This window comes from Triturus cristatus, chromosome 4_2 (genome assembly GCF_964204655.1).
Source record: "Triturus cristatus chromosome 4_2, aTriCri1.1, whole genome shotgun sequence".
NCBI classification, from domain to species: domain Eukaryota; kingdom Metazoa; phylum Chordata; class Amphibia; order Caudata; family Salamandridae; genus Triturus; species Triturus cristatus.
In genome coordinates this window covers 9,185,351-9,202,062 of record NC_140586.1, presented here as the reverse complement: position 1 = coordinate 9,202,062, position 16,712 = coordinate 9,185,351, and the positions used below count along the sequence as shown (strand labels likewise).

Genomic DNA, 16,712 nt, shown 5'->3' with positions numbered 1-16,712 from the left:
ACTCTCAGACTCAGATACTCTCAGACACTCTCTCACAGACTCACTCACAGACTGTCTCAGACTCTCACAGACTACTCTCACATTCACCCACAGACACTCTCACTGACACTCTCTCACAGACACTCTCACAGACTCTCATAGACACAGACTCACAGACTCTCTCTCACAGACTGTCTCAGACTCTCACAGACTACTCTCTCACAGACTACTCTGACTACTCTCTCACAGACCACTCACACACAGACACTCTCACAGACACTCAGACACACTCAGACACACACTCTCTCAGACACACACTCTCACTCTCAGACACTCTCTCACACTCACAGACACTCTCACAGACTACTCTCTCACAGACACACTCACACACTCCCACTCTCACACACAGACACTCAGACACACTCACAGACTCACAGACACTGACACACACACTCTCACAGACTACTCTCTCACACTCACAGACACTCTCTCAGACACTCTCTCACAGACTACTCTCTCACACTCAGACATACACACACACACACACACACAGACTCTCACACACTCACAGACTCTCACAGACACTAACACTCTCACAGACACTAACACTCTCACAGACAGTAACACTCTCTCACAAACACTCTCAGACTCTCCGACTCTCTCTCTCATAGACTCAGACACTCTCACAGACACACACAGACACACACTCTCTCACAGACACTCTCACTCTCACAGACACTCACAGACTCACAGGCACTCACAGACTCACAGACACTCAGACATTATCTTACAGACTCTCAGACTCTCTCACACTCTCTCCAACAGACTCTCACAATCAGACACTCTCACAATCGCAGACACTCTCACAGACACTCTCTCACACTCAGACACTGTCTCACAGACTCTCAGACACACTCTCTCAGACACTCACACTCTCACAGACACTGTCTCACAGACACTGTCTCACACTCAGACACTGTCTCACAGACTCTCTCAGACTCCGACACTCTCTTACAGACTCTCAGACTCAGATACTCTCAGACTCTCTCTCACAGACACTCACTCACAGACTGTCTCAGACTCTCACAGACACTCTCACAGACTACTCTCACATTCACCCACAGACACTCTCACACGCTCTCACAGACTCTTAGACTCTCACAGACACTCTCACAGACTGTCTCAGACTCTCACAGACTACTCTCTGACTACTCTCTCACAGACCACTCACACACAGACACTCACACTCAGACACACTCACAGACACACACTCTCTCAGACACACACTCACACTCAGACACTCTCTCACACTCAGACACTCTCTCACACTCAGACACTCTCTCACACTCAGACACTCTCTCACACTCAGACACTCTCTCACACTCAGACACTCTCTCACACTCAGACACTCTCTCACACTCAGACACTCTCTCACACTCAGACACTCTCTCAGACACTCTCACAGACTACTCTCTCACACTCTCACAGACTACTCTCTCACACTCTCACAGACACTAACACTCTCACAGACACTAACACTCTCACAGACTCTAAGAGACTCTCAGACACTCTCTCACAGACACTCTCACAGAGACTCTCACAGACACTCTCAGACTACTCTCACATTCACCCACAGACACTCTCACAGACACTCTCTCACAGACTGTCTCAGACCACTCTCTCACAGACACACTCACACACTCCCACTCTCACACACAGACACTCTCACAGACACTCACAGACACACTCGCAGACTCTCACAGACACACTCTCTCTCAGACACACTCTCTCAGACACACTCAATCTCACTCTCAGATACTCTCCCAGACACTCTCTCACAGACTACTCTCTCACACTCAGACACACACACACTCACAGACTCTCACTCTCTCACAGACTCTCACTCTCTCACAGACTCTCACTCTCTCACAGACTCTCACTCTCTCACAGACACTAACTCACAGACTAACACTCTCACAGACAGTAACACTCTCACAGACAGTAACACTCTCACAGACAGTAACACTCTCAGACTCACTCTCTCATAGACTCAGACACTCTCACAGACACAGACTCACACTCACACACAGACTCACAGACACTCACAGACTCACAGACACTCTCACACAGACACTCTCTCACAGACACTCAGACTCTCACAGGCACTCAGACTATCTTACAGACTCTCAGACACTCTCACAGACTCACTCACAGACTCACTCACAGGCACTCAACTCACTGACACTCAACTCACTGACACTCAAAGACACTCACTCAAAGACACTCACTCAAAGACACTCACTCAAAGACACTCACTCAAAGACACTCACTCAATGACACTCACTCAATGACACTCACTCAATGACACTCACTCAAAGACACTCACTCAAAGACACTCACTCAAAGACACTCACTCAAAGACACTCACTCAAAGACACTCACTCAAAGACTCAGACTCTCACAGACTCTCACAGACACTCTCTCACAGACACTGTCTCACAGACTCTCTCAGACACTCACACTCTCTCAGACACTGTCTCACAGACACTGTCCCACACTCAGACACTGTCTCACAGACTCTCTCAGACTCACAGACACTCTCTTACAGACTCTCAGACTCAGATACTCTCAGACTCTCTCAGACACTCTCTCACAGACTCACTCACAGACTGTCTCAGACTCTCACAGACTACTCTCACATTCACCCACAGACACTCTGACACTCTCTCACAGACACTCTCACACTCTCTCATAGACTCACAGACTCTCTCTCACAGACTGTCTCAGACTCTCACAGACTACTCTCTCACAGACTACTCTGACTACTCTCTCACAGACCACTCACACACAGACACTCTCACAGACACTCAGACACACTCTCACTCTCAGACACTCTCTCACACTCAGACACTCTCAGACACTCTCACAGACTACTCTCTCACAGACACTAACACTCTCACAGACACTAACACTCTCACAGACACTAACACTCTCACAGACACTAACACTCTCACAGACTCTAAGAGACTCTCAGACACTCTCTCACAGACACTCTCACAGATACTCTCTCACAGAGACTCTCACAGACACTCTCAGACTACTCTCACATTCACCCACAGACACTCTCACAGACACTCTCTCACAGACTGTCTCAGACCACTCTCTCACAGACACACTCACACACTCCCACTCTCACACACAGACACTCTCACAGACACTCACAGACACACTCGCAGACTCTCACAGACACACTCTCTCTCAGACACACTCTCTCAGACACACTCAATCTCACTCTCAGATACTCTCCCAGACACTCTCTCACAGACTACTCTCTCACACTCAGACACACACACACACTCACAGACTCTCACTCTCTCACAGACTCTCACTCTCTCACTCTCTCACAGACTCTCACTCTCTCACAGACTCTCACTCTCTCACAGACTCTCACTCTCTCACAGACTCTCACTCTCTCACAGACACCAACTCACAGACTAACACTCTCACAGACAGTAACACTCTCACAGACAGTAACACTCTCACAGACAGTAACACTCTCAGACTCTCAGACTCACTCTCTCATAGACTCAGACACTCTCACAGACACAGACTCACACTCACACACAGACTCACAGACACTCTCACAGACTCACAGACACTCTCACACAGACACTCTCTCACAGACACTCTCTCACAGACACTCTCTCACAGACACTCAGACTCTCACAGGCACTCAGACTATCTTACAGACTCTCAGACACTCTCACAGACTCACTCACAGACTCACTCACAGGCACTCAACTCACTGACACTCAAAGACACTCACTCAAAGACACTCACTCAAAGACACTCACTCAAAGACACTCACTCAAAGACACTCACTCAAAGACACTCACTCAAAGACACTCACTCAAAGACACTCACTCAAAGACACTCACTCAAAGACTCAGACTCTCACAGACTCTCACAGACACTCTCTCACAGACACTGTCTCACAGACTCTCTCAGACACTCACACTCTCTCAGACACTGTCTCACAGACACTGTCTCACACTCAGACACTGTCTCACAGACTCTCTCAGACTCAGACACTCTCTTACAGACTCTCAGACTCAGATACTCTCAGACACTCTCTCACAGACTCACTCACAGACTGTCTCAGACTCTCACAGACTACTCTCACATTCACCCACAGACACTCTCACTGACACTCTCTCACAGACACTCTCACACTCTCTCATAGACTCACAGACTCTCTCTCACAGACTGTCTCAGACTCTCACAGACTACTCTCTCACAGACTACTCACACACAGACACTCTCACAGACACTCAGACACACTCAGACACACTCTCACTCTCAGACACTCTCTCACACTCAGACACTCTCAGACACTCTCACAGACTACTCTCTCACACTCAGACAGACACTAACACTCTCACAGACACTAACACTCTCACAGACACTAACACTCTCACAGACTCTAAGAGACTCACAGACACTCTCTCACAGACACTCTCTCACAGACACTCTCTCACAGATACTCAGACTCTCTCACAGACACACTCACAGACACTCACAGACACTCACAGATTCTGACACAGACTCTCTCACAGAATGACTCTCTCACAGACACTGACACTCACACTCTCACAGACTGTCTCACAGACACTCTCAGACTCAGTCACTCTCTTACAGACTCTCACAGACACTCTCACACTCCTTCACAGACTCTCACACTCCTTCACAGACTCTCTCAGACTCTCACACTCCTTCACAGACTCTCTCAGACTCTCACAGACTCTCACAGACTCTCTCAACAGACTCACAGATACTCTCAGACTCTCTCACAGACACTCTTTCAGACACTCTCTCACAGACACTCTCAGACTCACAGACACTCTCTTACAGACTATCATAGACACTCTCTCACAGACACACACACTCTCACAGACACTCACTCTCAGAGACACTGTCTCACACTCAGACACTTTCTCACAGACTCTCTCAGACTCAGACACTTTCAGGCACTCTCTCTCAGACACTCTCTCAGACACTCTCACACCTTCACAAACACTCTCACAGACACTCAGACACACTCAGACACACTCACAGACACACTCACAGACTCTCACAGACACACTCACAGATACTCTCTCACACTCACAGACTCTCAGACTCTCTCTCCAACAGACTCTCACAGACAATCAGACACTCTCACAATCGCAGACTCTCTCACAGACACTCTCTCACAGACACTCTCTCAGACTCTCACAGACACTCAGACACACTCTCAGACACACACTCTCACACTCATAGACACTGTCTCAGACTCTCTCAGACACTCACACTCTCACACTGTCTCACAGACACTGTCTCACAGACACTCACAGACTCAGATACTCTCAGACTCTCTCACACTCACAGACACTCTCTCACAGACTGTCTCAGACTCTCACAGACTACTCTCTCACAGAGTACTCTCACATTCACCCACAGACTCTCACAGACACTCTCACAGACTCACACTCCTTCACAGACTCTCACACTCCTTCACAGACTCTCTCAGACTCACAGACTCTCACAGACTCTCACAAACTCTCACAGACTCTCACAAACTCTCAGACTACTCTCTCACAGACTACTCTCTCACAGACTACTCTCTCACAGACTACTCTCTCACAGACTACTCTCTCACAGACTACTCTCTCACAGACTACTCTCTCACAGACACACACAGACACACACACAGACACACTCACACACAGACACACTCTCTCAGACACACTCTCTCAGACACACTCTCTCAAGACACACTCACACTCTCAGACACTGTCTCACACTCACACTCTCAGACACTCTCACACACTACTCTCTCACACTCACAGACACACACACACACAGACTCTCACAGACACTAGCACTCTCACAGACACTAGCACTCTCACAGACACTAGCACTCTCACAGACACTAGCACTCTCACAGACACTAGCACTCTCACAGACTAACAGACTCTCTCAGACTCTCAGACTCACACTCTCTCATAGACTCAGACACTCTCACAGTCACACAAAGACTCACACACAGACTCACAGACACACACTCACAGACACTCTCACGGACTCACAGACACTCTCACACTCTCTCACAGACACTCACACTCTCTCACAGACACTCACAGACACTCAGACATTATCTTACAGACTCTCAGACACTCTCACAATCTCACAGACACTCACAGATACTCAGACTCTCTCACAGGCACTCTCACAGGCACTCACTCACTGACACTCAAAGATACTCACTCAAAGACACTCACTCAAAGACACTCACTCAAAGACACACTCACACTCAGACTCTCACAGAGACTCTCTCGCAGACATTCTCTCACAGACACTCACAGATACTCAGACTCACAGACTCTCTCAGACACTCACTCACAGATTCTCACACAGACTCTCACAGACTGACTCTCTCACATACATTCTCTCAGACACTCTGACACTCACAGACACTGTCTCGCAGACACTCTCAGACTCACAGTCACTCTCTTACACTCACAGACTCTCTCACAGATTCACAGATACTCTCACTCTCACAGACTCTTTCAGACACTCTTAGACTCACAGACACTCTCTTACAAACTATCATAGACACTCTCTCACAGACACACACACACACCCTTACAGACACTATCAGACTCTCTCAGTCACTCACAAACACGCTCACAGATACTCACAGACACTCTCACAGACACTCTCACAGACACTCTCTCACAGGCACTCTCATACACTCTCTCAGAGACACTCAGAATCTCACAGACACTCACACTCTCTCACAGACACTCTCTCACACTTTCTCACAGACACTAACACTCTCTCCAACAGACTCTCTTCAACAGACACTCTCACAGACACTCTCACAGACTGACTCTTATAGACTCACAGACTCTCTCACAGGCACTCTCATACACTCTCTCAGAGACACTCAGAATCTCACAGACACTCACACTCTCTCACAGACACTCTCTCACACTCTCTCACAGACACTCTCTCACAGACACACACACTCTCTCCAACAGACTCTCTTCAACAGACACTCTCACAGACACTCTCACAGACTGACACTCTTATAGACTCACAGACACTCTCACAGACACTCTCACAGACTCTCACAGACACACACACTCACTCACAGACTCACTCACAGACACTCTCACAGACACTCTCACAGACACTCTCACAGACACTCTCACAGACACTCTCACAGACACTCAGACACTATCTCACAGACTCAGACACTCTCAGATACTCACAGACACACTCTCTAAGACACTCACTCTCACAGACACTCACTCTCACAGACACTCACTCTCACAGACACTCACTCTCACAGACACTCACTCTCACAGACACTCACTCTCACAGACACTCACTCTCACAGACACTCACTCTCACAGACACTCACTCTCACAGACACTCACAGACTGTCCCACAGACACTCTCTCACACTCAGACACTGTCTCAGACTCCCTCAGACACTCTCTCTCAGACACTCACACTCTCACAGACACTCACACTCTCACAGACACTGTCTCACAGACACTGTCTCACACTTAGACACTGGCTCACAGACTCTCACACTCAGACACCGTCTCAGACTCTCTCAGACTCACAGACACTCTCTCACAGTCACTCTCTTACAGACACTGTCTCACAGACCCTGTCTCACAGACTCTCACAGACTCAGATACTCTCAGACTCTCTCACAGACACTCTCTCAGACTGTCTCAGACTCTCAGACACTCACAGACTTCTCTCACATTCACCCACAGACTCTCACAGACACTCTCACACTCCTTCACAGACTCTCTCACACTCCTTCACAGACTCTCTCAGACTCTCTGACTCTCACAGACACTCAGACACTCTCTCACAGACTACTCTCTCACAGACCACACACACAGACACACTCACATACAGACACACTCACACTCTCAGACACTGTCTCACACTCACAGACACTCTCTCACAGACTACTCTCTCACACACACACACTCACTCAGACACTATCGCAGACTACTCTCTCACACTCAGACACACAGACTCTCACAGACACTAACACTCTCACAGACACTAGCACTCTCACAGACACTAGCACTCTCACAGACACTGACATTCTCAGACTCTAACAGACTCTCTCTCAGACTCTCAGACTCACACTCTCTCATAGACTCAGACACTCTCACAGTCACACAAAGACTCACACACCCTCACATATAGACTCACAGAAACTCACACTCTCACAGACTCACAGACACTCTCACACTCTCTCACAGACACTCTCACACTCTCTCACAGACACTCACAGACTCTCAGACTCACAGACATTATCTTACAGACTCTCAGACACTCTCACAATCTCTCACAGACACTCACATACTCTCACTCACAGATACTCAGACTCTCTCACAGACTCTCTCACAGGCACTCTCACAGGCACTCTCTCACAGGCACTCTCTCACTGACACTCTCTCACTGACACTCTCTCACTGACACTCTCTCACTGACACTCTCTCACTGACACTCTCTCACTGTCACTCAAAGACACTCACTCAAAGACACTCACTCAAAGACACTCACTCACACTCTCAGACTCTCACAGAGACTCTCTCACAGAGACTCTCTCACAGACTCTCTCACAGACACTCAGATACTCAGACTCACAGACTCTCTCAGACACTCACTCACAGATTCTCACACACTCTCTCACAGACTCTGACTCTCTCACAGACATTCCCTCAGACACTCACACTCACAGACACTGTCTCGCAGACACTCTCGACTCAGTCACTCTCTTGCAGACACTCACAGACTCTCACAGATACTCTCACTCTCTCACAGACTCTTTCAGACACTCTCACAGACACTCTCTTACAAACTATCATAGACACTCTCTCACACACACACACACCCTTACAGACACTATCAGACGCTCACAGACACGCTCACAGACACTCTCACAGACTGACACTCTCTCACAGACACTCACACTCTCACAGACACTCACACTCTCTCACAGACACTCACACTCTCTCACAGACACTCACACTCTCTCACAGACACTCTCACTCTCTCACAGACACTCTCACAGACACTCACTCACAAACTCTCACAGACACTCTCTCACAGACACTCACACTCTCTCCAACAGACTCTCTCCAACAGACACTCACAGACACTCTCACAGACTGACACTCTTATAGACTCACAGACTCTCTCAAAGACACTCACAGACACTCTCACACACACTCTCTCACACACTCACAGGCACACCACTCACTCAGACACTCTCACAGACACTCAGACACTATCTCACAGACTCACAGACACTCTCACAGATTCTCAGATACTCACAGACACTCACACACTCCCTCTCACAGACTCCCTCTCACAGACTCTCTCACTGACTCAGTGCCACCACAGCATCACTCAGCAACACCACAGCATCACTCAGCAACACCACAGCATCACTCACGGCCAACACAGCATTACTCACGGCCAACACAGCATCACTCAGCGCCACCACAGCATCACTCAGCGCCACCACAGCATCACTCAGCGCCACCACAGCATCACTCAGCGCCACCACAGCATCACTCAGCGCCACCACAGCATCACTCAGCGCCACCACAGCATCACTCAGCGCCACCACAGCATCACTCAGCGCCACCACAGCATCACTCAGCGCCACCACAGCATCACTCAGCGCCACCACAGCATCACTCAGCACCACATCACTCAACACCACATCAGTATCACTCAGCATCGCCTTTGCAATAGTACACCACCACATCATCACTCAGCAAGACCCAAGTATCATTCAGCATCATCTCAGCACCAGTCACCACCACCACTTCAACATCACTCAACACCACCTCAGCCTGCTCTCGGACCTGCCATCTGTCGATTCTCCCCTAGCGTCTTGCCACTGCTAGTGTTATAATACAGGTACTAGTTCACAACCTTCAACCTCCAATTGTTTATGCCCCCTCAAAAAAAACTTTTTAACAAGCATTGCAAGAACAAAAGAAAAATTAGCAAATTTTTTATTGTACATACATTTTTTAATATGGTCGTTCTGTTGGACATAATGGCTTCTTGGTCATATATAAGGTAACAAAAATTATTCTGGCACTTTTTTTTATTACATCTTTTCAGCATGCTGCACAGCAGCCACACTTCTCTACAGCACAGCTTAGACACATTGGCAAAGTCAATAGCTCAGCCTAAACACTTATAAGGCCCCAAAGGCGAGACCTATTGGCTATGCCAATGCTTGTTCTATTAAGGGTGGCCATACTCTGTTACATCAAGGGCAACTGCTCAATTTCACTTTCATCCTGACTACTAAAACAAGGCAGATGATATCTGATCCAAATGATCATTGATTATATATGGGACTACATGAGGTACTTTTGATTGATAGTGTAACCATGGAGCCGATAGGCCACCCATGGTAGACTGACACAGTTGAAAATAAATGACGTAGGTAGGGAGTGGGCCTCCAAGTCGGAGGGCGGCGCTTGATAACATACATACACAATATATATGCTGTGCTTGCAAACTACTTTGAGTCAAAGGAGTATTCTAAAAATACAACCTTGAATCAAAAACCTTGCATGAAAACAATCCTATTGTTTAGCTTTACAGTGATTTTTCCATTTATCAATGATTGCATTGCTCTTCTAGCCTCATATGTTTGCAATTCTAATCTTCTATTCTCCTTGGCTTTGCTACTCTGGCACGGTTTATTTTTCTTTTACATTCTCTTCAAAGACTCTTTACCCAGTGACAGTCTCCACCTATGCTATGATGATTGAATACCATCCAGGCATCCATCCATTCAAAGTAAACATGTCCACCATTCTTCTTAATCTCTCAAGAATCCTTAGTTTCACCAACAACATACATTTGTTATTTTTTATAAACTACCACCCATGCGTCCTTCCTTCCTTGCTTGCCTTTGAGTTTGATCCATGAAACACCCCGGAGGATTCTTCCTATCACCCATACAGTTTCACCCACTCACCCAGGCAGGCATTTTTTCTTTCATCTTCTACCCATCCTCAAACCACCCAATCATCTGATTCCTATCAGCCACCTATGCATCCAATACATCCTTCTCTGCCAGTCATATATTATATCTTGCCCGTCCTTCCTCCTTTCATCCTTCTTTGCCTTTTCGTTCAACCTATCCATCAAGGTCGTCTGACTCTTAGTCTTTGCCATAAAACTTTCTCAGCTGAAGTCAGATAGAAGAGGCCATTAGTTAATCAACTTCCACCGCTAATGCTATTGCTCTAATGCTAAGTAAAGGGTGTCTTCTTCAACCATTGTTCACAATAACTTAGTCTCTCTCAACATACAGTGTACACCCTTGCAGCGAGTGTGTAACCATTGTCAATAAGTAAGGAATAGAGGTATAACTTACCACCACCCGCCACTGCTGCTGGCTCACCCACCCCTACGGCAGCTGCCGCATCCGCGGCTCCCTCCTGGCTGGCATCGCCTGCCCAGTCGCAGCCCTGGCACTGGTGGTCGATACGCCTAGAAAAAACATTACACATTTTTTAGATGCCATATACGCCTCCCCCTATTTATTCTTTTTCACTAGCAAGATTGAAAAAATATTTAAAATATATCCATACACCACATACATCACTAGTACAAATCGGGTACTAGAGAAGAGTACACAGTAGTAGCATGTCCTATCCTATCAAAAATTGTAAAATATCTGGTTGGGCATTTTGTTAGTGGCAATTGTCGAAAAGCCTCTCAAGAAGATTAAGAAGACTAGAAGACAACCCAAAGGACTGGACTCAGTGGCTAGAGGTATTGGTGAATCTGGGTTTTAAAATGTTTAAAAAATAAAGAGTGGCCATCTGGGCAAGCTAAGCTACAGACAGACTAATAGTAGTAGTACAGAGTCAGAGCAGAGGCAGTTAGAGGCAGGGATAACAAGAATTTAGAAACAGATAGATCGAAGAAGCTTTGGTAAAAAATAGAATTAGGAAACGGAAATAATAGTTCGGAAAAAATAAGGTGCAGTAAAAGTTAGGGAAATGTAATTATTAATATTAACAACAGGAGGACTTACTGGGGCCAGCAGCAGAGCCCTCAGTAGAGGAGCGGTCCTGGTCCTGGGAGGCATCTTCTCCAGCTCCCGCCTCAGACCCAGTCTTCTTGACCCTGAGTGCTGATCATGTAAGATATAATAAAGAAAGAGACAAACATTGATGATTTGTGTAAAAACAAATAAAAGATTTCAAAAACCGCTCCCAAAAACATTTTTGGAAAAAACAATTGCAATAAAATTGACCTATCTAATCTGATGTCTAGTAGTATCGCGGGATTCGCGGACCATCTATTTATAATTTATTAACTAATCCAGAGTTCCATTCTGATTCCAGAATCCTAAACCTAAGTACCACCTGACCTAGCCCACCTATTCCAAAGACATTGGAAATTGCCAAAAATATATTTGCTCTTCTAAGTTTCAATCTCATTCGAAATCATCAATGAATCAACCCCCTTAGACAGGCCAATTGTTCACTAAGTCTGCATTTCCATTTATTTTAGTCCTCAAAAATGCATAATGGACGCATTCATAAATTTGCATACACCAAATTGTTGGTTGGTTGCTGCTGATGTGCTGCTGATGACTTAGTTGCTATATTACTCACTCACTAACAAACCACAAAAGGTTCTACTAAGGACTGGTGTCAGCACTCAGCAGCACGTGACATGACGGAGGATGCGTCACACAAACCACTAAAAAATTACCAACTAATACTAAGTAACTAAACTACCTATCAATCCACCACTATCTTAGTCACAGGAGGACAAATGAAAGGACTAGAGTTACCCAACTGAAGTTCTCTAAACTCTCTTAGATAATCAGCCCAAGCAAGTGCAAAGTTGCAAACAAGTAAGATTAGTAGCGCAGAGCACCTGTCTAGTGTCTAGAAGAATAAAAATCACAGAAGATTTTTAAACGTAACTTACTGCATGTAAGCAGCAGCATTCTTGCTATTCGGAAAAAAAATAATATTCGCAATAACAGTAACACAGAACAGAACACACAATACTACTATATAAATAGCTACTCACCAAGCCCTGTGACCTCAACACCTAGCAGATCCAGCAGGTCCTGCTTCCGGCCCAAGATGTCTGCCACCGGTGGGTCAGCTGGTTATGAGTGCGCCGGACCCCAGAGCAGCGAAACACTTCCCGGCGCACCCTCCCCCACTGGCGGTGACGCTCCTGGGTAGCGGAGCCGGGCCTGCCGCCTGCTGCCAAGGTTAAGAGGAGGTGGCGCTGTACGAAAAAACAAGGGCGGCCACTTCTGCCTCGGTGAAAATGGCCTGGGGGCTGGACCCCTTGCGGGCGCAGTCTGCTGCAAGGAAGGCGGCTCTTGGGTGGAGCTATAGGAGGAAGTACCCTTAGCCATGGTTCTGGGTGGGCGGGGGGCAGAAAAGAAAATGTAGGAGTAAAAAATAAAGTCAGGAGAAGAAGTAGGAGAGTAAAAAAGCAAGTAATATAAAACAGTGGAAAAAAGATTAAAAAAACAGTAAAAGTAGAAATAAAACGCAAAATATACACTTACGGAGAGAGAGGGATAGATAATAAAAAGATCAGAAAAACTGTGTAAAAAACAATGGATTGAAAAGATCAGAGAGGGATGAAAAACAGACCCCAGAACCATGCAAAGACTAGGAAAACAAGATGGCCGTGCCCATTGGCGACCACGTGGTGAAGTTCACGCAATATTTCCCCCCGAACATGCAATCCGCATTGCCGATCAAAAACATCTTGCAAGGATGCAGAACAGGCAACTCCGCATGCTTGCGTAACTCCGCGTAGTGGAGTGTTATTGCCGCTTTGCGTAGCCACGCATAGCGCGGCTAAGCAAACTCCGCCTGGGGTTAATGATGGGAGCATTACACACTGAAAGGTCATTCCTTGCAGTTTTAGCTGGGCCGATATTTTAGTTGAAGCCAATGTTACCAGTGAAGGTAAAGTTGGACAATGTCTAAAAGCGTCTCATGTAAAGTGATCCCGCTACATACACAAAGTTTTTGTTGCATAGCTGTATATACCTATGAAGAAGGCTTGTAATGTATCTACTGAAGGGCAAATATCCATGAAAAAATATTACACTTCAACTTGAGTTACTGCTATTCCAATTTCTTAATACCATTCGATCAGCAAATTTTGGAAAGTTTATTGTAACCCTGCAAATGATGTGTCCTTGGATGTTTGCTATGGACCACACCCACTATGCCAAATGCCCGTAAGTGTTCATTTAAACGCCTATCAAGCTGAAAACAAGAATTTCAAATGTTTATGAAGAATTTTCACATTGATATTTTGTTGCTTGTAAGTGTGGTTGACCTTATTCCTGCATATCCCATGATGATATGCATAAGCAGTGTATCTAGCTGCAGATTCCTTACATTTGAATTTCCCAGGCGTCAGGCTAGATCTGGAAACTTTTTCTGAGTAATACCCCTTGTGCACGACGTCGGGTGGATCCATTCGGCTCCGCATGATGTCGGCGGCATTGGTTATAACGCTGCGGTACCTATATAGGTGCCACCCAGGCGCGTGGACTTCAGTTCTTTTCTTTCCGCACCGGTTAAGCGCCGATCTGTTGCTTTTTGGAAGGTTTTTTCTCAACTTTAGTTGAATTCTAGGAATTTTTTGACTTCTTGTGCAAAGGGACGTCTTTGAAGAAGACAGGTTTCAAGCTGGGCGGCGCCTGTTCCCGGATGATGTCAGTCACCGATCCCCATCGCGTCTGTCTCTGGGGTCTTAAGAGCGACCACGACGCAAAGTTGTGCTCGGACACCTCGGCAGTGGCTCCAAAGACTTTGAGGGAGCAAGCAATGAAGCCCCTCACTGCCCGGCAGTTGACACTGTCCAGTGAGAGTCCACGGAGGTCCCGGTCCCTATCGAAGAAGAGGTGGTCATGGAACCGCTCCCAGAGCCCTAGGTACTCTTCCTCTCATTCGAGGTCCTCGGGACACTGGGGGAAGAGGCATAAGAAGTCCAAGCGGACTTAATGTACGCCTCAGCTGATGTCTGTTGTTGAGAGAGGTAAGGAGCACCGACAATCTAGGCATGGTTCTGCGGAGCCGGAGCCAGAGTTGTCTTTAGGCCTTTCTGGCAGCCGTAGTGACTCCCGCTCAAATAAAGAAATTTTATGAGGCCATGTGCAGCGTATTTGAGCAGAACGACCCCGCTGGTGAGCCCTCTGGCCCCGGTGAGTCGTATGGGGCCCCATCGGATTTTGACGCCGTTAGCTCCAGCCATGGTGCTGGTGGGGCCAGATCAACACCAGTCATGTCATTGCGACCTCCCCCGGCGTCGGGCCCGAAGTCGGTGCCCACGGCGTTGCCGGTGCCCATCGGTGGCACTAGCCCCATCTTCATCCCCGACGACACGGAGCCGGAACAGCGTTGCTTGACGCCGATTGAACCCAGAGGTTCTACGTTGACGCTTGAGCACTTTGAAGATGTGCTAGGCTCAGGAGAGGACTGAGACTGGGACTCTTGAAAACCAGGATGTCTCAGAGGAGAATTTGGATAGTATGGGAAACTTGGGGAGGCCAGTGGAATGGATACTTCCCCAGATACCGGCATGCTCTATCCGCCAACAGTGGCTACGGAGGAGGGGGCATTCTATGTCATGGTGGTAAAGAGGGCAGCTGAGGTTCTTGGACTAGAGCGACCCTCAGTGCAGGTGAGGACTAATCTCCGGACAGAGGTGCTTCAACCTGGGGCTTCCAATTTTGAACGTTTGGAATTGGGTGTAGATAAGGTTCCAGGCCTTCCACTTCCACACCACGACTGATAAACAAGATAAACTTGAGTTGGAGGTTACCTCACGCACATACATTGCTACAATAGCATGTAATGTAGCTTCAATCTGTAAACTGCATTTGAATACCATATTACAACAATGGTATCTGTATTGCTTTTAGCCCTGATGAAGTCGTGGGGTTGCATCCCATAAAACGACAAAACATGTGTTGGCTAAAAGAAGAAGAGAATAAAACACATCAAATATCTAAATCATCAGTGTTTTATAAACGGATTGTATTTGTACTACATTGTTATTGATTTGAATGGCGTGTGCTTCAAACCTATAAACTGTATTCCACCTCTGAACCCCTTTTGCCCTTTAATGAGGCACTTACAGACGTCCTTCTAGGTACATGGTCCAAACCTAGCACAGGGGCGCCTGGTAATAGGACAACTGCACGCTGCCATCGCCCTGCTCCAGGTGACCCAAAGTTCCTCAGCCAACACCCCAACCCAGAAAGTTTAGTGGTGCAGGCCTCTACATCCCAGGGCGCGTTCCCTTCCGCCCCTCCGGTTAGGGAATCCAGGAGGCTGGACTCATTGGGAAAGAAGTTGTTTTCTTCATCCAGCCTGGCATTGCGGTCATGCTTATTGGGCCGCTTCTCCCATTCCGTTTGGGAGATGATTGCGCAAGTGGTGCGACAAGTCCCGGAGGAGGCCTGGGCTGTGCTTTCCTGTGCAGTCATGGATGGGAGAGATGCAGCTAAATTCACCATACGGTGTGGCTTAGATACAACCGATTTGCTGGGCAGATCGATTTCAATGACGGTGGTCTTGAGGTGCCACACCTGGCTTCGAACAACT

The 16,712-nt window shown here is 47.2% G+C and overlaps 1 protein-coding gene across 5 annotated transcripts in view; it reads right to left on the bottom strand.

Annotated features, from left to right (window-relative positions):
- The window catches only part of STX18 (syntaxin 18), a 485,190-nt gene that overhangs the window by 114,616 nt on the left and 353,862 nt on the right, over positions 1-16,712 (bottom strand). Inside the window, exons 11-12 of one of the 5 annotated variants that reach the window (XM_085600233.1) lie at positions 12,140-12,238; positions 11,474-11,589 (exon numbers count right to left, since the gene is read on the bottom strand). The exons of the other annotated variants lie outside the window; for them this stretch is intronic. Of the exons in view, the coding sequence (XP_085456359.1) occupies positions 11,497-11,589; positions 12,140-12,238 (192 nt within the window). The 3' untranslated portion in view covers positions 11,474-11,496. The remainder of the gene's footprint in view (positions 1-11,473; positions 11,590-12,139; positions 12,239-16,712) is intronic. 5 annotated transcript variants of the gene reach the window in all.